Below are 23042 nucleotides of genomic sequence, written 5' to 3'. Positions count from 1 at the left end.
GCCAATGCAAATAGTCAGGGTAGCCATTTGATTAATTGTTCAGCAGTCTTATGGCTTGGGGGTAGAAGCTGTTCAGGAGCTTTTTTGGTCCCAGACTTGGCGCTCTAGTATCGCTGCCATGCGGTAGTAGAGATCAGTCTATACTTGGATGGTTGGAGTCTAATCATTTTTAGGGCCTCCTTCTGACACCGCCTGGTATTTTATTTATTTAACCTTTAACTAGGCAAGTCAGTTAACACATTCGTATTTACACTGACGGTGTATCAAAAGGACTTCTGCTGGGACTGGGGGCTGGGATTAAAAAATATAGGACAAAACACATGACGAGAGACAACACTACATAAAGAGAGACCTAAGATGACAACATAGCAAGGATGCAACACATAACACAGCATGGTAGCAACATAACTTGGCACCAGTACAAAACATGGTACAAWCATTATTGGGCACAGACAACAGCATGAAGGGGTTCTGGATGGTTGGGAGCTTGGCCTCAGTGATTTACTGGGCCGTAAACACTAGTGCCTTATGGTCAGATGCTAAGCAGTTGCCATACCAAGCGGTTAGTCAAGATGCTCTCASTGGTGCAGCTGTACAACTTTTTGATGAACCGAGAGCCCATGCAAAATCTTTTCAGCCTCCTGAGGAGGAAGAGGTGTTTTTGTGCCATCTTCACCACTGTTTGGATCATGATTGGTCCTTAGTGATGTGGACACCGAGAAACTTGAAGCTCTCGACCTGCTCCATTTACAGCCCGTCGACGTGAATGTGGGGTGTGCTCTGGCCTCCGTTTCCTGTAGTCCACAATCGCCACCTCTGTTGCACTCTCATTAAATGGGGTGCACAGATCCTTCTGCTTCGATCTGCAACATTCTTGTTGTGCAGATGGCCTGATTTTGAACCCTGTSAGTTATAAGCACAAAAGCTTATTTCTCTCAAATGATGTGCACAAATGTTTACATCCCTGTTAGTGACCATTTCTCCTTTGCCAAGATAATCCATCCACCTGAYCAGTGTGGCAGATCAAGAAGCTGATTAAACGGCATGATCATTATTCAGGTGCACCTTGTGCTGGGGACAATAAAGGCCACTTTTAAAATGTGCAGTTTTGGCACACAACACAATGCCACAGATGTCTCATCTGAGCTGTTGCCAGAGAATTTAATGTTAATTTCKCTACCATAAGCTGCCTCCAATGTCATTTTAGCGAATGTGGCAGTACGTCCAACCGGCCTCACAACCGCAGACCACGTTTATCCACGCCAGCCACAAGAGCAAGATTAAATGGGGAGTAGAAAGGCAATCCATAAAAGGGCTGTGACGGAGCTGTTTAACATTTTTATGGTGGCTAAATAGCGGCTTTTATGACTCTCCCTTCTAACGAGGCCTGTGATCATCATAGACTGGGAACAGAAGGCACATCCTTGCTCGAGTCTTAGCTTTCAGGGATGGGGACATAATATTGCATAGCCAAAATGGTTCAAATGCTAGAGCCAAATTAATTGGAAGAAAATAAATAAAATACATTCAACATGCCACATTGGCTTCAGAAACTACCAGAAGCTTTTGTTTACCACAGTGAGAATTTGATTATCTGTTCTCTAACTTTCATGCCTGGCAAACTACCAGGGTGTTGTCTGGTTTTGAATCTGAATTTGGGGAACAGTGTTTTTGAAAACTGAATCTGAATGCATTTGAGAAGTTGGATATATGAAACTTTGATCAACTTTAAATTATAGTTTGCAAACTTGATAGACAATGTATGACATATCTACACTATTGAAACTGAATATATAAATATTGAACTTGAATGTTAAATCAAACTGAAAGATTATTCTTAAATGAAATACAATATTCGTTCAGATTCATAGGGCGGCATGTAGCCTAGTGGTTAGAGCGTTGGGCCAGTAACCGGAAGGTTGCTAGATCGAATCCCAGAGCTGACAAGGTAAAAATCTGTCGTTCTGCCACTTAACAAGGCAGTTAATCCACTGTTCCTAGGCTGTCATTGTAAATAAGAATTTGTTCTTAACTGACTTGCCTAGGTAAATATTATTATTATTTTTTTAAATCCTGAAATACCTGTTCAATCTTACCTCTTACTTTCTCTCCTGGGAAACTGATTCCATTGCATTATCGCTGTCAGTCATGGTCTATAGAGCAGCGTGATGTGACAGGCCCGTAATCTGCGGTCATTGCTGATTCATTGAGTTARACACTTTCCCTCTACTACTTTCCCCTTGTTTCCTTCTCTCCTCCTTTTGCTCTATCTCTCCTCCTCCCTAGGGCCAAACAGGCCCCTCCCCCCTTGATAACAGTCATCGAGGGCAAAACATTCTCAGATGGTGCTGAGTAGAGTAAGCAGCTGGCGTAGTAGGGRAGCGAGAGGTGGAGAGCCACTGTACAGGGAAGAAAATAGAAGGGTGGAGAGAGAATAGCCTCTTCTGTAAAAATAAGCTACAGTGAGAGGGAGAGAAAGCGAGGGAGGGTCACTGTACAGAGAAAAAGAGGGAGTGCAAGTGATGCAGAGCAGCACCGTGGGGACCTTGAGGTAAACTGCCGGTGAGGAAATATTAATGACCCTTACAGCGCTCACTGTGTAGCGTCCCACTGGGGATCGGAGCCTAGGCGCCGGAGAAGCCCTGAGAGAGGTGTCMGATTAAGAGCTGCCCCGGGGTGCTCTCCACAAAGCGCTCCCGCTCCCGCCTCCACCACAACCACTCTCACACCAGGGGCACGCCGGGGAACGTAGCCACACAGTGGACTAGGGGAGAACCCGGAGAGAGGAACAAGAAGGATTACACCCCGAAGAAGAGTCCCCATTCCCCTCGCGACCCCTGACCCCCTGTGCCAACATGAGCAGCTGCAGGAAGAGGTGCAAGAGGGAGATGTTTAAGTTCGCTCAGTACCTGTATAGACTCGTCACGGGCACGCTTCATGCAGGTAAAGTTTCTGAGGGGCTTTGTGCCATCCCTTGTCTTCTACTGTGTTTTGTGTGTACAGTAACTATCTTGCTTTCAGTCCTGCTGAGATGGGCTGTAGCCTAACAGTTGTAATCTTGGAAGTTAAGTTGTCGTACTTTTGGAAGCTGCTCCTAAACGTGTTCATTTATGGTCACTTGCTTCACGGTGCAGAGCAGAGCTTCCACAGAAGCATAAAACTTCCACTCAGAGCTAGCACACTTTAATGCTTGCCGTGCCTTGTGGTGTCTAGCTCATGTATACGGTCATGACTCTAGGCCAAGTTGGAGTACAGTGAAAAATACCGGAGTTGGAGTGTGCTTTATTACATGCGCCAGGTCTGTGTGTGTGTGTGTGTGTGTGTGTGTGTGTGTGTGTGTCAGAGCCAGAGATTGGTAAGGAGGAGTGTGGGAGGGACTGAAAAAGAGGTTATCTCCACCTTGGACAGGTGCCTGAATATCTGTCACTGATCGCTAGTAGTGTACAACCCTTCCAGCATGCCTGAGCTACACTACACAAAATGTGACGTAGTCACTGAGAACCATTTACACAGCTTCATCAAAGAAGCCCATAATATTTTATGGTTTTGTCATAGATCAATCTGAGAATCATTATGGCTGACAATCCAACAGACTTTCATACCTGGCCACAATTGATTTATAGAATACTGCATTTTACTTCATATGCAGTATATTTTATGTTTAAGGTTATAAACAAATCAGTTTCCTGAACATTTACTTTCAGGAATTCATAATGCTGTTGGTTCCAGTGTATTCATGGACAAAGTGTGGTCTTTGTCATCGAAAGTGACGAAGTTTCATTCAGTGAATATATCAATCAATTGGCAAAGTTACCTCGGCCAGCGTGTTGCTTGCTCCTCAGCGAACTTCGTGACAGGTAAATTATACAGCCTTATACTGCATCGGAAAAATGTGCGTATATCTAAAATAATTCCTACAGTGACTGTCTTGTTTGCATGATTTAGGTGTCGTTGTAAAACTCATCCCAAGTACGCCTATATTAAGAGATGTATTGTAACTTCAGCACCAGCTGAACTCCCACGTCTGAGCTTTGGCGATGGGACTGATAATGAACAAATGAGATTGAACCAGATTACATATTTGATTACGTTCAATACAGAACAAAGGTTACTTATAGTAGAAGGTGGGGAGAACATGTTCTATAGATACTGTATGCATGCAGTAGTTATATAACCTACATACACTGCTCAAAAAAATAAAGGGAACACTTAAACAACACAATGTAACTCCAAGTCAATCACACTTCTATGAAATCAAACTGTCCACTTAGGAAGCAACAYTGATTGACAATAAATTTCACATGCTGTTGTGCAAATGGAATAGACAAAAGGTGGAAATTATAGGCAATTAGCAAGACACCCCCAAAAAAGGAGTGATTCTGCAGGTGGTGACCACAGACCACTTCTCATCCTATGTTCCTGGCTGATGTTTTGGTCACTTTTGAATGCTGGCGGTGCTCTCACTCTAGTGGTAGCATGAGACGGAGTCTACAACCCACACAAGTGGCTCAGTTAGTGCAGTTCATCCAGGATGGCACATCAATGCGAGCTGTGGCAAAAAGGTTTGCTGTGTCTGTCAGCGTAGTGTCCAGACATGGAGGCGCTACCAGGAGACAGGCCAGTACATCAGGAGACGTGGAGGAGGCCGTAGGAGGGCAACAACCCAGCAGCAGGACCGCTACCTCCGCCTTTGTGCAAGGAGGTGCACTGCCAGAGCCCTGCAAAATGACCTCCAGCAGGCCACAATGGTGCATGTGTCAGCATATGGTCTCACAAGGGTCTGAGGATCTCATCTCGGTACCTAATGGCAGTCAGGCTACCTCTGGCGAGCACATGGAGGGCTGTGCGGCCACAAAGAAATGCCACCCACACCATGACTGACCCACAGGCAAACCGGTCATGCTGGAGGATGTTGCAGGCAGCAGAACATTCTCCACGGCGTCTCCAGACTCTGTCACGTCTGTCACATGTGCTCATGTGCTCAGTGTGAACCTGCTTTCATCTGTGAAGAGCACAGGGCGCCAGTGGCGAATTTGCCAATCTTGGTGTTCTCTGGCAAATGCAAACGTCCTGCACGGTGCTGGGCTGTAAGCACAACCCCACTTGTGGACGCCGGGCCTCATACCACCCTCATGGAGTCTGTTTCTGACCGTTTGAGCAGCACACTGCACATTTGTGGCTGCTGAGGTCATTTGCAGGGTCTCTGGCAGTGCATCTTGCCACAAGGCGAGGTAGCGGTCCTGCTGCTGGGTTGTTGCCCTCTAGGCGCCCCTCCACGTCTCCTGATGTACTGCCCTGTCTCCTGGTAGCGCCTCCATGCTCTGGACACTACGCTGACAGACACAGCAACCCTTTTTGCCACAGCTCGCATTGATGTGCCACCTGGATGAACTGCACTACCTGAGCCACTTGTGTGGGTTGTAGACTCCGTCTCATGCTACCACTAGAGTGAGAGCACCGCCAGCATTCAAAAGTGACCAAAACATCAGCCAGGAAGCATAGGAACTGAGAAGTGGTCTGTGGTCACCACCTGCAGAATCACTCCTTTTTTGGGGGTGTCTTGCTAATTGCCTATAATTTCCACCTTTTGTCTATTCCATTTGCACAACAGCATGTGAAATTTATTGTCAATCAGTGTGGCTTCCTAAGTGGACAGTTTGATTCATAGAAGTGTGATTGACTTGGAGTTACATTGTGTTGTTTAAGTGTTCCTTTATTTTTTTGAGCAGTGTATATACATTTTCATTTAATCAGTGTTTGCTTGTCCTTCTCGCTCATTCAGATGATGTTCATGTATTATGAGGACACTGGCTTTTGTCATCACCAGAGTTCATTGTCATCTCTGTGGTCTCCTTTAGGCTAGTAGAACATCATGTCCCTGTCTTGTTAGTACATTCATTTGGCTGTCTAGCAGAAGGGCTGGTTTGATTATTCTCCCTATGTGTATGAGGTGGCCCTAAGCCTCGAGGTGCTAAATGAAAATGCTAATGACTGACAGAGGCAAATGTGCACCTTTTATGAAGTGGTATGTGGGACTGAATGTACTTCATGAATAGCTGCTCCATACACTTGCATATGGACATTAATTAATGCACGCATGCCTATATACGGTCCTTGCCACAAAGTCAAAAACCCTGCCTATTTCTACAATTTCTCTTCTTAAAATCGTTATCCTAACCGCACTGCTAACCTTATGCCTAATCTTAAATTAAGATCAAAAAACATTTGTTTTCATGAAGTTAACGATTATAGCCAATTTTGACTTTGTGGCTGTGGTAACTAGTGGAAACCCTGTAAACAGGGGTGGTCAAAGTCAAATGGACGGAGGGCCAAATAAAAAATTTAGCTACAAGCCGAGGCCGGACTGTTCGAATGTTCATTGAAAAATTTTTAAATGACGCATATAGTCTAGTGAACCTAATTGAACCTACTGAAAACCTACGGCAATGGTGTTTCTGCTCAGACTCACATTTAAAAAGAGTTGCCTTTTTCTGGGCAAACTTCGTCACAAACTTTAATCATGCAGTTTTTTGATGAAATCCCCCTCCGTAAATGCCGGGCTGATTTAGCGATCTCTTCTGCAAAATAAAACTGGCTCTGGACAGAGCCTGGCCTTGTGATTTGCTTTTTTGAACAGAGCCTGTCGAGATTTGAGGCTCGTTTTAATTCTCTGCCTTTTGTAGCCTTTGTTCCATGTCATATTCTTGTTTTTGTCGCGTGTTTTCGTTTCATAATGTCGTCTCAGATTATCCTTTCAGTACCGCACACTTTCTCCACACAGAAGACACACAGGTTTCCAGCTACCTCCGTGAACATATACTCCGACCCACTTGTTTGAAACCCCGTTCTCAGTGTCACTTCCGTTTTGCCTTTTTTGATGGTATCTGAAAGTTAATTTTACTGTGATGCTGACGATCGCTGTGCCAATAAATATTGAATGAAGCAGCCTACTGCTCGGTGCGTCACCGTTGCATTGTGGGAAATGTGTATTGGTGCGTGTAAAAGATCTGCGGCTGCCGGCTTGCTGCGGTCTGCGGGCCGGTTCTAATAATAAATCAAGATCATCCCAGGGGCCGTAAAAACCTTCTCGCGGGCCGGATGTGGCCGCGGGCCTTGACTCTGACACCCTGCTTGTAACACATGTACAGTGCATTTTTCTCTATAATCTACAACCACACTGATAATGACAAAGCAAAAACAGTTTTTTATGCGGGGTTTTTTGCAAATGTAATTCAAAACTGATCATTTACATAAGTATTCTGTAAATTACTCAGTACTTTGTTGAAGCACCTTTGGCAGCGATTACAGCCCTGTGTCTTCTCAGGTATGACGCTGGAAGCTTGGCACACCTGTATTTGGGGAGTTTCTCCCATCTCCGCAGATTCTCTCAAGCTCTGTCAGATTGGATGGGGAGTGTCGCTGCACAGCTATGTTCAGGTCTCTCCAGAGTTGTTCGATCGGGTTCAAGTCCGGACTCTGGTTGGGCCACTCAAGGACATTCAGAGACTTGTCCCGAAGCCACTCCTACATTGTCTTGGCTGTTTGCTTAGGGTTGTTGTCCTGTTGGAAGGTGAACCTTCACCCCAGTCTGAGCTCCTGAGTGCTCTGGAGCAGGTTTTCATCAAGGATCTCTCTGTACTTTGCTCCGTTCATCTTTCCCTCAATCCTGACTACTCTCCCTGTCCCTGCTGCTGAAAAACATCCCCACAGCATGATGCTGTCACCACCATGCTTCACTGTAGGGATGGTATTGGCAAGGTGATGAGCGGCGTGAGGTTTCCTCCAGATGTGACGCTTGGCATTCAGGCTGAAGAGTTAATCTTGGTTTCATCAAACCAGAGAATCTTGTTTCTTATTGTCTGAGTGTCCTTTAGGTGCCTTTTGGCAAACTCCAAGCGGGCTGTCATATGCCTTTTACTGAGGAGTGGCTTCCGTCTAGCCACTCTACCATAAAGGCCTAATTGGTGGAGTGCTGCAGAGATGATTGTCCTTCTGGAAGTTTCTCCCATCTCCACAGAGGAACTCTGGAGCTCTGTCAGTGACCATTGGGTTCTTGGTCACCTCCCTGACCAAGGCCCTTCTCCCTGATTGCTCAGTTTGACCAGAGGTTAGCTCTAAGACGAGTCTTGGTGGTTCCAAACTATTTCCATTTAAGTATGTTGGAGGCCACTGTGTTCTTGAGGAGCTTCAATGCTGCAGAAATGTTTTGGTACCCTTCCCCAGATCTGTGCCTCAACACAATCCGGTCTCTGTGCTCTACAGACAATTCCTTTGACCTCATGGCTTGGTTTTGCTAAGACATGCATTGTAAACTCTGGGACCTCATAGACAGGTGTGTGCCTYTCCAAATCATGTCCAATCAATTGAATTTACCACAGGTGGACTCCAAGTTGTAGAAACATCTCAAGGATGATCAATGGAGAAAGGATGCACCCGAGCTCAATTTCGAGTCTCATAGCAAAGGGTCTGAATACTAATGTAAATAAGTTATTTGTTTTATATTTATAATACATTTCCAAAAACCTGTTCACTTTGTCATTATGGGGTATTGTGTGTAGACCGAGGATGAATACATGATATTTAATCCATTTTAGAATAAGGCTGTAACGTAACAAAATGTGGGAAGGGGTGTGAATACTTTTCGAATGCACTGTAGAGGACATCTCAGCATTGGGGAAGTTAGCGGTTCAGTACCTGACTGGATTTTGTTGGATACGATATCTGGTTGTAGCCATGGTCAACATGGTAACAACAACAGTCCACAGGCTCGTCCTTGGTGGTCTTGGGGAGATGTGTCATGATGGATGTCCTCCACCAATGGGCAGCCTTGCAGTGAGATGTCACGATTGCTCCACCAATGGGGCAGAGTGTAGGAGGGTCTTTTCCACTCAATTACACCAATCGTTGATGTGATCACCGTTGGCGGTACGGAGCAAGGAGAGCACCATCTCTCCACCAAATGAGATGTTGGTTTCCATACCTACAGGAGATTGTGGGCAGGTTACACATCAGCAATTGTCGTCCTCCCTTGCTTCATCAGAACATGTTTATGCATTTGTTCATTGAAACATAGATATTGTTTTTTCAAGGTAGCRTTATTCTGGCTTTTCATTTTACAAATTGGGGGATAATATAGGCCCCAAATGAAGTACATTTTTGTCAGTAATTTGTGTTTGGAAACTTCAAAGGCTCTCTTATTCCAGGTCTGCGGATGCACCAGTAAAACATGCTTTTTATAGGAAGAAAGCTGAGTCTACTTAGTGTATTTTGCTTAGGTATAGTCTTTAGGTATTAGGTCTTAGGTATAGTCTTTTCTGGCAGTTCTCTGTTTGACAGCTAAAGCCTAACTTATTAATTATTAATAATAATGGATAAATGGAGACGCTGTAATTCCCATTGGAGGAAGCCCAATTCCTGTAAGCTCGCTGAATTAGGAAAAACCAAAATGTTATAGACCACTTAAAGCCAGTTGAGCTGTTCTAAGTGTGCATTGTCTCTTTCTCTAAACCTCCAATACCCATTGGTGGCATCAAATTTGATTCTGACACAGCAAAGTGTTCACAATTAAATACAGTATGTAAGTTTGATCAATAGTAGTATGGATTTGTAAGAAGCCTAATGGTTTGATATGGAGGTGTTGCACTTTTGCTGTGGTGCTTTTATCTGAAACGACAAAATCCAGATAATGCAACATGGCCGTCTCTGCCAGTTATTTGCACATTTGGTGTAGAGCGGTTSCCACTGAACTAGGCTTATGTCCCCCATCTCTAATCAGTTATTTAGTATAGTCTAGCCCTGCTCAGTTTCAGATATTTAGATATTTTAGCCTTTTCTCATGGGAGAATGAGAAGATGCTCTTCAAGAGTGACTTAATGTGTTGTAAACCACCAATGCTGCTGCTCATTTGTATTTGGTATGAAAACATATGCTGAGGGGTGTAACTGCCAACAGCCAATGAATWTGATGATGCGATGCAACAAGAAGGGCAGTCATACCTGTGATGTAGATAAAACACACATGRTTATATCAACCATTAATAATTCAACCATTAGAGCCAGAATAGCATTTTCACCTCAGTTAACCCGTTGTTGAAAAATCTGCACTGGCCAATTATTTTATAGAACCTTTTTTTTTTTGACGAGAGCGATGGCCGCATCACTGTGATGATCTGGTAGGAGAATGATTRATTATGCAAATTACTGGACCGTATGATTTTAATTGAGACGTTCATTGTTCTAGAATAGGCTCCACGGACATTGATGACTTTACTTACAAAGCACAGTCCATGCATGCTCTTTCTGTTATAAACAGTCACTAAAATGGTATCTTTATGCATAGGCCTACAGTGCAGTATGTGTGACTTAATATGTTGCACCGGACTGTATATAAATTTGGTTATTTTACTGCCAACTATCATATGTGACGCTCCGGTTTATTTGTGTGGATGAGGAACCATGATTATGTCCAGCGCATAAGGTTATGGCGAGTACAATGGCTAGAGTCAGGCCTCCGGTTGAATTTKTATTCATAACACATTCTATGTTAACACTTTCGCAGAGCAGATCCTTACATTTTTCAGCAGTGATCTGCTTCCGATAGTAAGGGGGGGGGGGTGCAAATCAAAATTGTATAGGTTCTTAAGCCATAAAACAAAACATCCCTATTATCTGAGCACTGAGGGAAACACATTTCCCTTTYAAGTAGTCATTTTCACTGATTGAGAGGGGGGAAGAAAGAAGGACTATTCACCGAAGTATTAATCAAGTGTATTAGAAGTTGTAAACCAGTACGTATTCCGTGTTTACGCCTAAGCGGCCTAATTTCAGAGTCAATCCTTGCTTGTCAATATCCCCTCAGACTTTGCGCAAACACTCTGCACAAGTTTTCCAAGTCTCCCCTGTACATTAGGCATGCCTCTTCTTTTCTATGCCGCTGGTGCCCCTGCCTGCGCTACAGACAGCGTGCGTTAAATCTGCCATTTGCTCCAGATCAGAGGCAGATATTTTCCTTTCTATTTTATTTTTCCCCTCTCCGGTCGGATGGCCACCTTAGCATTCAGCTTTCACCCGGCGGCGGCTCCTGTAATACATCATTTTCAGCCGGACAGGCTCAGATACCTGGTGCTCATTCTGGAACATTTCCTCCTATTTTCCTCCTGTTTTGTTTGTTTTTGAATCACTTACCTGGGGAAAGTTTCCACACAACGGACTGCAACAACTTCTCTCCCTCCCTGTCAAAGTAGAGGTGTACAGGCTTCTAGATTCTCTTGGAAGCGGTTCAGTGGTCCCTCATTGATTAAGTTATTTCATTTCGCTTGTCAACGAAATTACTTTGAATTCTGTCGAGACTAATATTTTCCCCGTCCTTGCGCTTCCTTATTGAGAAATGTTGTACCGTCGGGGCTTAATTCTGTCGATTCAGCAGAAGATGTGTTCATGGGAAGTTGCTTGTAGGGAGGGATTTGCATAAACATTGCAAGTGTTTGGATCCAGCCCTAAGCTTAGGACATTACTGAGACCCACTCGTCGTCTCATGTCTGTTACAAAGTAGGGTCTGTTTGGAGGTTGTTTGTGTTTGAGTGTGCATCAGTGTGTGTTTAGATATGAGCAAAGGTGTGCATTCACGGGACCGTCACCATTTTCCTAGTATGTTTATTTTTTGTCTTTGTGTGGATGTGCCCTCAAGCGTGTCTGTGACTGGGGCATGCACATGTGACTGAGCTTGTGAAGGCTTTCCCTGCCCCGTGATGACAGGTTGTACTTCTTTCCCTCGCTTTATGTTCCACCTGTCCTCTGGAAACTGCRCTCTCAAAGCCCGTAGTCCCGGACCAAACACTGAATATTTAATACCGAATTGCAGATTGGGTTGGCATGTTGTTGGCCCTCACAGTACGTAGTCTACCTGTTCTGTAACCAGAGAAGGCTCACTGTTGAACTCTGTGTGAAACCCAAATCAACCCCTAGTCTTTACCTGCTAGGCACTGTAGATCTGAAACAATTGTATACGTCTAAGCAATGTGGCTAAAATTCCACCCAGCCTATCGGAAGGAAAAGCGACGCAATGACAATATTGATTGAACCGATACACAYGAGTTTTTGTTGTATACAGTCCATGCGGCCCAACTCCACATTTCATTTAGATACAACAATGACCGATGGTTGACGAACGTTTCATAATGTTGCCTTTCACCTCCAGTGAACTGATATGGCATCTGCTTTAGAACCTGAGACGCACCCKTTTACCAATATACGAGTTGTGTGCAGAGAATCAAGATCTGATGTGACTCGTTACTTTGCAAATTTGCTAATTATTTCCGATAGAGCTACTCTTCTCAAGATAATTGTTGGTCCATATTCTATAGTGAAAACGTACTTGGTGCGTATAGTGCTTTCTGTAACCCAGCCCAAAACCCTAAAGTCTCGACAGATTAAGCCTAGTCGTTCTATTACAGGGGAACTGGCCCATTAAGTCTCTCTAGKATATTCTGTTGCTTGCAGCATGCTTATGTTTGTCTCATAATGATACAGCAATGACTCTGCAATTGTCTTTCTTGAATTTGCAGTCCATGGAGCCTGGCTCATGCTGAGACATTCTGAGGCCAACATATCACAAAGCARCTACACAGTACAAGCAGCATCATAATTAGATTTAATTTAGACTGAAAATGTTCAGACAACCCCTAGCTGCAGACGGAGCCAAGAAAGTAAAGTAGGACAATAGAATTACCGCTATCAGAGGTGAGAGCTATTTATTCTACCTCAGTGACCRAACGTCCCCAAACCTCCTTCAGCTGATCTTAGAGATCAAAGGCATTTTGTTTAATTCATCCTTCATTTAGACAGGTAACCAGGCCCAGTTGACATGACACCAGGTGACATAAGACATGGAGTGTCTGACAAGGGCATTAGTAACGTCTTATCAAGCTGTTCTACACATAATTGAACAAAAATGGCAAAATCTCAAGACGGTATCCATCTCCGTAGCATGTCGGCCCATGTCCAATGAATATTGACCTTTCATGGCGACCCCTTTCCCACAGTTCACTACCTTTTAGCACGGACCAGGAAGAGGTCAGCTCTCTTACCACGTCTGATTCACTGGCCCCTTGTCCCCAGAGGTACCRCTGCTTTGTTGCCGTCAGACTGGCATGGCTTCCTGGACCCAAGTTGGCACTGCTTGCCCGCGGACACAAAGCGAGGGATATCGGACTCCACAGTCCAAACAACTTATCCCTCGGGCTGGGATGGATGTAGTAAAGCAATCCAGCTCACTCTTATCTTAAAGAGAGGAGGGAGAGGATGGGYATGATCAATTTCTTTCATTTGGCTACTTAGTTGTCTTCCGCCAAGTTTCTAAGCCAAAAAGTAATTATGCTGGTAAAAAAAGAAAAAGATTCTTGGCTTCAGCAATCCTCCACCCCGTTATAAATCAGAAGTTAAGGCAACCAGCTGTTATTCTGACTTTGATTATGTGTGTTTGGCGCCAACTTCTCCAAAAAAACCTCACGAGTGCGTTATGACGTGAGCACATAGCTCACATACACACCAGTGGATATGGATGGCTCAGCCTTCTAGTAGTCGCTGTAGAGCTAGAAACCCCATCGTTGAGTAGCCCGTTATTAATTGGACTTACAATGAGTAATTAGATAATGATGAGCTTGTCAAATTAATGTCACCCTCAGGGTTGAGAGAAGTGATTACAGCACCCTGTATCCAGGGACTAGAGCTGGAGTTATTGTGTATACGCCCCCACACCCCTGGTCTACCAGTTTATAAACTGGGTGGTTCGAGCCCTTAATGCTGATTGGCTGACAGCCGTGGTATGTCAGAGCGTATACCACGGGTATGACAAMACATTTATTTGTACTGCTCTAATTACGATGGTAACCAGTTTATAATAGCAATAAGCCACCTCGGGGAGTTTTGGTATATGGCCAATATATCACGGCTAAGGGCTGTATCCAGGCACTCCGCGTTGCATCGTGCTTAAGAACAGCCCTTAGCCGTGGTATATTGGCCATATACCACACCCCCTCGGACCTTAATTCTAGTTACTCCTTTGTTAATGTGTACATATTTAATTCACTGTATACATGCGCTGTATTCTTAAACAAATTAGTATGATCTGTCTTGTATGTCGGCAGCATTAAGATTTAGTTATTTATATGAAACAAGTTTGATCAAGTAAGAACTTTTGAATGACCGACACCCTAGGGTTGACTTTGGAATTGTTTTAGATTCATGAATTGTTCACAAACTGGAGAATTGATGTTTACATATTACGGTTGGATGTTCTGGTGCAGCTCGGGCAGTTTATGGTGTTGATTGAGGACGTAGTAGCTGTGGAGTAACTTTCTTTCTTACTGTGTGTTTTGTATTGATTTTCTGTTTTGTGTTATTGTATTTGATTGTTGTATTACTGTGATCAGGGCACCCTGATCTCGATGGGTTTTCCCTGAATAAATAAAATATTTTCATTAAAGGAAACACGCCAAAAGTCAGTGACATTTACATTTGCYTAGGTTGTTTTTTAGTAGTCTGTGCCCGTGGCGACTGCAATACAATCAGAGAATTCACCAGTCCCTCTGGATACCGAGAAGTCATTGTTTTTCTGCGATGTACATTGGCCTACTGCTCCTAGTGATCCTAGCCTGCAGTCCATTCCAATCTAGCCCCTATAGAAAATGTAATCAGTTTTCCCATTTGCACTAATGTTTGTAAATGAGAGTCCCTTTCACTAGAAAGAATGGCCAGGGTATTTTTAGCAGCAGCGTTGGAGGGCATGGTAGAGCACTGAGCTCTGTGTATTGGATACCTCTGTACTTTGATGCCTCCTGGGGACCCACAGACCACAGATGCCTGGGTAGAGCTGCTGCAGGAGTGGAGCCAAATTGAAAACCTGCAGCGATTATGGACCTGCTTCATTATTAGATAATGATGTGAAGAAGAGGCAGGGCCGTCGGACYGGAGCCGAAGGACATTGAACAGCCAACAAAGGCTTTGCCCTTTTAGATCAACACAGGGATCTTCATTTGTTTGGTGTTGATTTGTGTTATTGGTTCCTCGTGTTTTATCACCTCAGCGACTCATTCCAATACCTCAGCACCTTTTTGTGTTTTGGTGCTCCCTCAAGTCATCATTACTGTTGTAAACTTAGATTTAAATTTAGATTACTAAATTCTCCACCCCCCCTTCTCCCCGCCCTGTTGCTTGCGCACTCAATCCATCTTGTTCTCTATCATCTTTCTCTTTTCCTCCCACTCTTTCTTCAGTGTTTTACGTTAGCGTCGGCTGTCTGCTAATCATTTTCAGCCGGCTACATTTTCCACCTCATATTAACTAGGCTACTTTTCAATTAAAAGTTTACATTTGCGGGCCTCCCGAGTGGAGCAGTGGTCTACATTTTTTTATAATAATAGGGATGCAGGATATCGGTAAGCATATCGGAATCGGCCGATATTAGCTAAAAATGCCGGCATCGGCYCAATGTCTAGTTTAACGCAGATGTGCAAAACCGATGTCAAAGCTGACTTGCATTCCTATATAACATAGGTAGATGACGTAAAGGAGCCACAAAAAATACCGCGCTGCACGTGCAACACAGCATTCCTAACCTAGCCCACAATGACTGCTGTGTGGATCTATTTTGACGTTTCAAAGGAAGATAACAAAAACGCCGTATGCAACGTTTGTGCTGCTATTTCCAGAGGGAGGAAAGTGAAATAGTTCCTTACCACAACCTAATTACTAATTTGAAARTGCATCACCCCCAGACGTTCGACTACTTTAGTTTTTTCCCCTGCTTTTGTTCTAAGTGCACACTTCCAACAACTAAACAAGTTCAAGTCGAGCAGCCATTTGAAAGAGTAAGAACATTTCAGCTAAAATTTCCGCTCAAGGACGAAATCCATTAATGGAATTCATTGCCCTTGACAATCAACCCTTCTCTGTCATGGATGATGTTGGCTTTCGCCGACTGGTCGAGMACCACGAGCCCCGGTACACACTACCAAGTAGGTGCTATTTTTTCAGATGTAGCCCTACCGGAGTTACACAGTATTGTTGAAACGCACATCCATGAGCTACTTGCTATGGGCGTCACTGCTATTAGCTTCAAGACTGACATTTGGACCAGCGACGTCAGCCCCATAAGCATGCTGAGTCTGACAGCACATTGGGTTGACAAGGATTTCGTACTGAGGAAAGCTGTTTTGCATGCTCAAGAATGTGCTGGTTCTCATACCGCTGCTGCCATTTCAATAGCATTTGAGAACATGTTTGAAACTTGGCAACATGAACACACTCCTAGCGCCATTCGAACAACTGACTCGAGAAATAAGCTCATCAACTGCGTGTGCAGCAGACGTGATACCCTCTGTCAAGGCATTGAAACGCCTGCTCAACAAAACTGCCGACACAGACCGTGGAGTTAAACCTGCAAAAGTACTCTACTAGACGCTGTGAACAAGCGATTTGGTGGCATTCTCTCTGAGCCTCTTTACTGGGTCGCCACCATGCTCGATGCTAGGTACAAGGACCGCTACTTTGATGCAGACAAGAAACAGGGCTTACGTGAAATGTTAGACACAGCTGGACAAGATGGAAACGGACACAGTGACGGTGCGCACTGAGKAAGAGAGGCCATGGACAGACAGAGCTGAAACTTCACTGCTTGACATGTATGATGAAATCCTGGTTGAGAATGAAAAGAATGAACAACGAAACAGCACAGCAAGTAATTGAAAGAAATAGGTTTTGATTATGTTTTACTGGTAATGGAGACATACGTAAATGCCAACAAAAATAACTTTTTGGTGTGTGTGTTTCAACTATTTAACTGTACTAGAATGCTTAAGACTGCTAAATCTATTTTTATTTTTTATTTTATTTTTGTCAAGGGAAATATTGGATATCGGTATCGGACAAAAATGTAATATCGGTGCATTCCTAAATAATAATTTCCTATATGGTGAATCATCACTGCAGGAACAATTGGGAGAGGAAATATGATAATTAGTGTCCTCGCGGAATCAAGGCAGTAAAACTGAATTCAAAAATATATAAATTATTGACCTTAGTCAGCAATCAACTACTGTAAATGTATTGAAAATGTAATTTGCCCAAGTTTATCTTAAGACATGAACGGAATGCATCAGTGATTCGTCTTTCCGGCAACTTTCTGAAGAGGCAACGAGAATGCCCCTGTCTCTGTGTGTGTGATGCGCACGTCTACCACTTTGTGTAGCTGTTAGCGATAATGCTAATGAAAACGGTCCTTTGGTAGATAGTCTTTCCCAAAAACATTAAATTGAGGTTAACTTTAAAGTAGCCTATGCTTACCTGGCAGAATGATATTATGAWTATTTTCATCAWTCCAGTGGGTATTTGTTTCGCAAACTCTACCATCACGTGTGCTACAAAAGCACAGCTAAACAGCCTCTTGTAAGGTGCACACTTTAATTGAAGGGTAAGTACACCTCAATCTACATTTCTCAGATGTTTCCCGGACCTCAAAMGTGGTCTGATGTGGTTTAATTAATGTGTTTCTATTTTTTGCCRGTACATTAAAACTTGAGCGAAAACTTATTGTGTGTGCACTGTGTCGTCACTCGACGATTTTTCAGCKGTGGTGTTTCCRCCAAGTCAGTTTGGTGGAAACACCACTGGAGGGAAAATGCTCATATTTGTGGATTTTAGAATATTCACATGAAAATCTGTMGGGAATTAGATGGAAACCTAGCTACTGACAAGATCGACAGAAAAGGACAGAGGTGGAACTTAGAGCCCAAGAAAGTGGTTTCCACAAGTACATAGAGTAGCCAGCCAAATAGAGACAGTAGCCAGCCAGGCTTCCAAGGACATCTATTTTGGATGGCCTCTGGTAAATTTTAATGCCTCGATTCCATCTGAAATATACAGCAAAATGATTTAATAATTTATAGAGTTTACCTCCCAGATTGGAAAAATTACTTTACAATTTGAATGACTGAAAATGTAKGAATTCAGTGTATTGTTAGCTGTTTTGGGTATTGTCTAGGCCTATACGATTCAGGACTATTTTCTAAGTAAGAGAACATTAAACCTTTAACCGGTCTTCGAGATGAAAGTGTTACTTGCAGTTTTACTGCATGATATGAATTGCCACAATGATGTTTGTTCTTCAAAATATACATTATATTAAAACTGAAAATAGCACAAATTATCATGAAAAATAAATTAAAGGTTTTGTTTTCCCAGGTGTTTGATCTCAATCGAACTTTTTTAATAGAAAAATAACATTTGGATGTTCTAAGTCCACAGTAATGCTTAAAAACTCTTAAGGATCGGACCCTTTCAATTTTCACCTAAAATGACATCACCCAAATCGAACTGCCTGTAGCTCAGGACCTGAAGCAAGGATATGCATATTCTTGATACCATTTCAAAGGAAACACTTTGAAGTTTGTGGAAATGTGAAATGAATGTAGGTGAATATAACACTTTAGTCCTGGTAAAAGATAATACAAAGATTTTTTTTTTTTGTACCATAATTTTTGAAATGCAAGGGAAAGGCCAAAATGTAATATTCCAGATTAGGCGAAATTTAGATTTTGACCACTAGATGGCAGCATTGTATGTGCGAAGTTTTAGACTAATTCAATGAACCATTGTATTTCTGTTCAAAATGTTGTATGAAGACTGCCCAAATGTGCCTAATTGGTTTATTAATACATTTTCAAGTTCATAACTGTGCACTCTCATCAAACAATAGCATGGTATTATTTCACTGTAATAGCTATTGTAAATTGAACAGAGCAGTTAGATTAACAAGAATTTAAGATTTCTGCCCATATCAGATATGTCTATGTCCTGGKAAATGTTCTTGTTACTTACAACCCCATGCTAATCACATTAGCCTASGTTAGCACAACAGTCTGACACCGATTCCATAGAGGTTAAACTTTCAATCGCATTTTCAACCCTATTGATAGTTTTGTCACAAACTGTTGCGTTGAATGGCAAATGTGCCTACTCTGGTCTTGGCACGTGCTCTAGCCAACAGCTCGCAGGTAGTGTGGGTAGGTAGTCTACAGGATGAGATTATTATGGATAACACCAGTCTCAACGTCAACAGTGAAGAGGTGACTCCGGGATGCTGGCTTTCTAGGCAGAGTTGCAAAGGAAAAGCCTTATCTCAGACTGACCAATAAAAATAAAAGATTAAGATGGGCAAAATAACACAGACACTGGACAGAGGAGCTCTGCCTAGAAGTCCAGCATCCCGGAGTCGCCTCTTCACTGTTGACGATGAGACTGGTGTTTTGCGGGTAMTATTTAATGAAGCTGCCAGTTGAGGACTTGTGAGGTGTCTGTTTCTCAAACTAGACACTCTAATGTACTTGTCCTCTTGCTCAGTTGTGCACCGGGGCCTCCCACTCCTCTTTCTATTCTGGTTAGRGCCAGTTTGTGCTGATCTGTGAAGGGAGTAGGACACAGTGTTGTACGAGATCTTCAGTTTCTTGGTAATTTCTCGCATGGAATATCCTTCATTTCTCAGAACAAGAATAGACTGACGAGTTTCAGAAKAAAGTTATTTGTTTCTGGCCATTTTGAGCCTCTAATCAAACCCACAAATGCTGAYGTTCCAGATACTCAACTAGTCTAAAGAAAGCCAGTTTTATTGCTTCATTAATGAACACAACAGTTTTCAGCTGTGCTAACAATTGCAAAAGGGTTTTCTAATGATCAATGTCTACACTGTATTTCTGATCAATTTGATATTTTATTGGACCAAAAAATTGCTTTTCTTTCAAAAACAAGGACATTTCTAAGTGACCCCAAACTTTTGAACGGTAGTATATATATTTTTTCAAGTTTTACAGAATGTACATCAAGGTAATTACAAAGATTTTACCATATTCCAACCACCCTCCCTCCATACAACACATCCACCCAACCCCCCCCTAGTCCCTTCCCTACCTCAGTCCACCCTCCTCGATTCCCTCCCTCCCAACCACCCACCCTGATCACCCCATATAGCCAACCCATCCCACACCCTCCCTCAATTCGGTCCTAGAAAACACATTCTACRGAGATATCACATTCTACAGATATATACTAACTCAATACAGATTCAAAATACAAACAGAAATAAATAAATTATCAGTAAACCTTAGACAAACTTGCTTGGGCTGGATAGCATTATATTGATGACTGTACCTATTATGTAATGACTACTGGTAATGCCTACTGGGAAACCTTAAAGCATCTCATCAGAGGTGAGCCTCTGCAAGCCATTAAAGTATGATATAAATGGTTGCCATTTTCTGACAAATGTATCGTTCAGTTACCTTAGCTTTCTTGGGAACAGGAACAATGGTGGCCCTCTTGAAGCATGTGGGAACAGCAGACTGGGTAAGGATTGATTGAATATGTCCGTAAACACACCAGCCAGCTGGTCTGCGCATGCTCTGAGGACGCGGCTGGGAATGCCGTCTGGGCTGCAGCCTTGCGAGGGTTAACACGTTTAAATGTTTTCTCACCATCGGCTGCAGTGAAGGAGAGCCGCAGGTTTTGGTAGGGGGCGTGTCAGTGGCACTGTATTGTCCTCAAAGCGGGCAAAAAGTTGTTTAGCCTGTCTGGGAGCAAGACATCCTGGTCCGCGACGGGGCTGGTTTTCTTTTTGTAATCCGTGATTGACTGTAGACCCTGCCACATACCTCTTTGTGCTGAGCTGTTGAATTGCGACTCGATTTTGTCTCTGTACTGAGACTTAGCCTGTTTGATTGCCTTGCGGAGAGAATAGCTACACTGTTTGTATTCGGTCATGCTTCCGGTCACCTTGCCTGGTTAAAAGCAGTGGTTCGCGCTTTCAGTTTCACGCGAATGCTGCCGTCAATCCACGGTTTCTGGTTTGGGAATGTTTTATCGTGGCTGTGGGTACGACATCGTCAATGCACTTCCTAATGAACTCGCTCACCGAATCAGCATATTCGTCATAATTGTTGTTGGACGCGATGCGGAACATATTCCAATCCGCGTGATCGAAGCAGTCTTGAAGCGTGGATTCAGATTGGTCGGACCAGCGTTGAACAGACCTGAGCGCGGGAGCTTGTTGTTTGAGTTTCTGTTTGTAGGCTGGAATCAACAAAATGGAGTCGTGGTCAGCTTTTCCGAAAGGGGGGCGGGGGAGGGCCTTATAAGCGTCGCGGAAATTAGTATAACAATGGTCTAGTGTTTTTCCAGCCCTGGTAGCACAATCGATATGCTGATAGAATTTAGGGAGTTTTGTTTTTAGATTAGCCTTGTTAAAATCCCCAGCTACGATGAATGCAGCCTCAGGGTGTGTGGTTTCCAGTTTACAAAGAGTCAGATAAAGTTCGTTCAGGGCCATCGATGTGTCTGCTTGGGGGGGAATATATACGGCTGTGATTATGATTGAGAGAATTCCCTTGGTAGATAATGCGGTCGACATTTGATTGTGAGGAGTTCTAGATCAGGTGAACAGAATGACTTGAGTTCCTGTGTGTTGTTATGATGATCACACCACTTTTCGTTAATCTAAGGCATACTCCCCCGCCCTCTTCTTACCGGAAAGATGTTTGTTTCTGTCGGCGCGATGCATGAAGAAACCAGCTGGCTGCACCGACTCCGTTAGCGTCCCTTGAGTTAGCCATTTTCCGTGAAGCAGAGCACGTTGCAATCCCTGATGTCTCTCTGGAATGCTACCCGTGCTCGGATTTCATCAACCTTATTGTCAAGAGACTGGACATTGGCGAGTAGTATGCTAGGGAGTGGAGCGCGATGTGCCCGTCTCCGAAGCCTGACACAGACCGCCTCGTTTTCCCCTTTTTCGGCGTCGCACAGGGTCGCCGGCTGGGATCAGATCCATTGTATTGGGTGGAAGGCAAAACACTGGATCCGTTTCGGGAAAGTCATATTCCTGGTAGGACGATGATGAGTTGACGTTAATCGTATATTCAGTAGTTCCTCCGACTGTATGTAATGAAACCTAAGATTACCTGGGGTACCGATGTAAGAATAACACGTAAAAAAACAAAATACTGCATATTTTCCAAGGAACGCGAAGCGAGGCGGCCATCTCTTTTCGGTGGTAAACATTCAGACGCTGTTTACATTATTTATTCTAAACAATTCTCCACATCCCCTGAGGTGGTAATCTCCCTAGACGCAGAGAAGGCATTCGACAGAATTGAGTGGGAGTACCGCTGCATCTACTATGAGTCCAATTGATAAGAATCACTTATTCCCCGCTTCTCTAATAGATAACACTTTTTCTTACTGGACAAGGAAAGGTACTAAGTCCTTCCAAGACTTATATGTAAATATAATTATTTTCTAGTTTTCCCAACCTGGCCTCTAAAATACTCGTTGCCTCCATTTCACTTTTTTCGTTAACTTAAAATTAGACATTGTGTCTCCTCCCAATTCTCTGGCTTCCCTGCAATCTTCTTATACACTCTCTTTGGATAATTAATTCAATCATTTTAAAGTTAACAGCAGGTATTTTGCATGTAAGTTTAATTGAATTATTACCTCAACAGAAAGCAGTCATTTCCAGATCTGTGTATTTTGTCATTGGACAAACACTCCACCAACAAATTAAATCTGCTTGGGAATTTACACAGGAGTGGTGGGATGAGGCGATTGATAGAGTACATCTTGTGTTCGTCTTAGTCTCAGTCTCATACAATAAAGGTTTTACATAGGGTGCATCATTTTTCCAAATCACAGATTGTCTGACATATATCCAAATGTAAATGAGTTGATAGTCACATGTTAATTCAATGCTCTAAACTACTAAATGACTGGGATTCTACTTTTAAAACATTATCTGAGGTGCTTGAGATGAACCTGCAGCCTTGTCCCTTAATAGCGGTTATCAGAGTATTCCAGAAGATTTTTCTCCTTGGACCCCAAACATGCCCATATTGTTGCTTTTACATCCTTATTAGCTCGACGTAGGCTCTTCTCCAGTGTTAGTCTGCTCAGCCCCCCCCCCCCCCCCACTTGAGAAAAATTAATTATTCTTTGGGGTTCCAC

At 43.3% G+C, this 23042-nt stretch overlaps 1 protein-coding gene across 2 annotated transcripts in view; it reads left to right on the top strand.

Annotated features, from left to right (window-relative positions):
* Positions 1 to 23042, top strand: part of LOC111960400 (Kv channel-interacting protein 4) — a 303730-nt gene that overhangs the window by 95745 nt on the left and 184943 nt on the right. Inside the window, exon 1 of one of the 2 annotated variants that reach the window (XM_023982387.2) lies at positions 2383 to 2943. The exons of the other annotated variant lie outside the window; for it this stretch is intronic. Coding sequence (XP_023838155.1) covers positions 2856 to 2943 — 88 coding nt within the window. The 5' untranslated portion in view covers positions 2383 to 2855. Of the gene's footprint in view, positions 1 to 2382; positions 2944 to 23042 lie in introns of those variants that run through there. 2 annotated transcript variants of the gene reach the window in all.

Source organism: Salvelinus sp. IW2-2015, linkage group LG37, assembly GCF_002910315.2.
Source record: "Salvelinus sp. IW2-2015 linkage group LG37, ASM291031v2, whole genome shotgun sequence".
Classification (NCBI taxonomy): Eukaryota; Metazoa; Chordata; class Actinopteri; order Salmoniformes; family Salmonidae; genus Salvelinus; species Salvelinus sp. IW2-2015.
The sequence above is the reverse complement of the archived record's forward strand: the minus strand, read 5'-3'. Positions and strand labels throughout refer to the sequence as shown.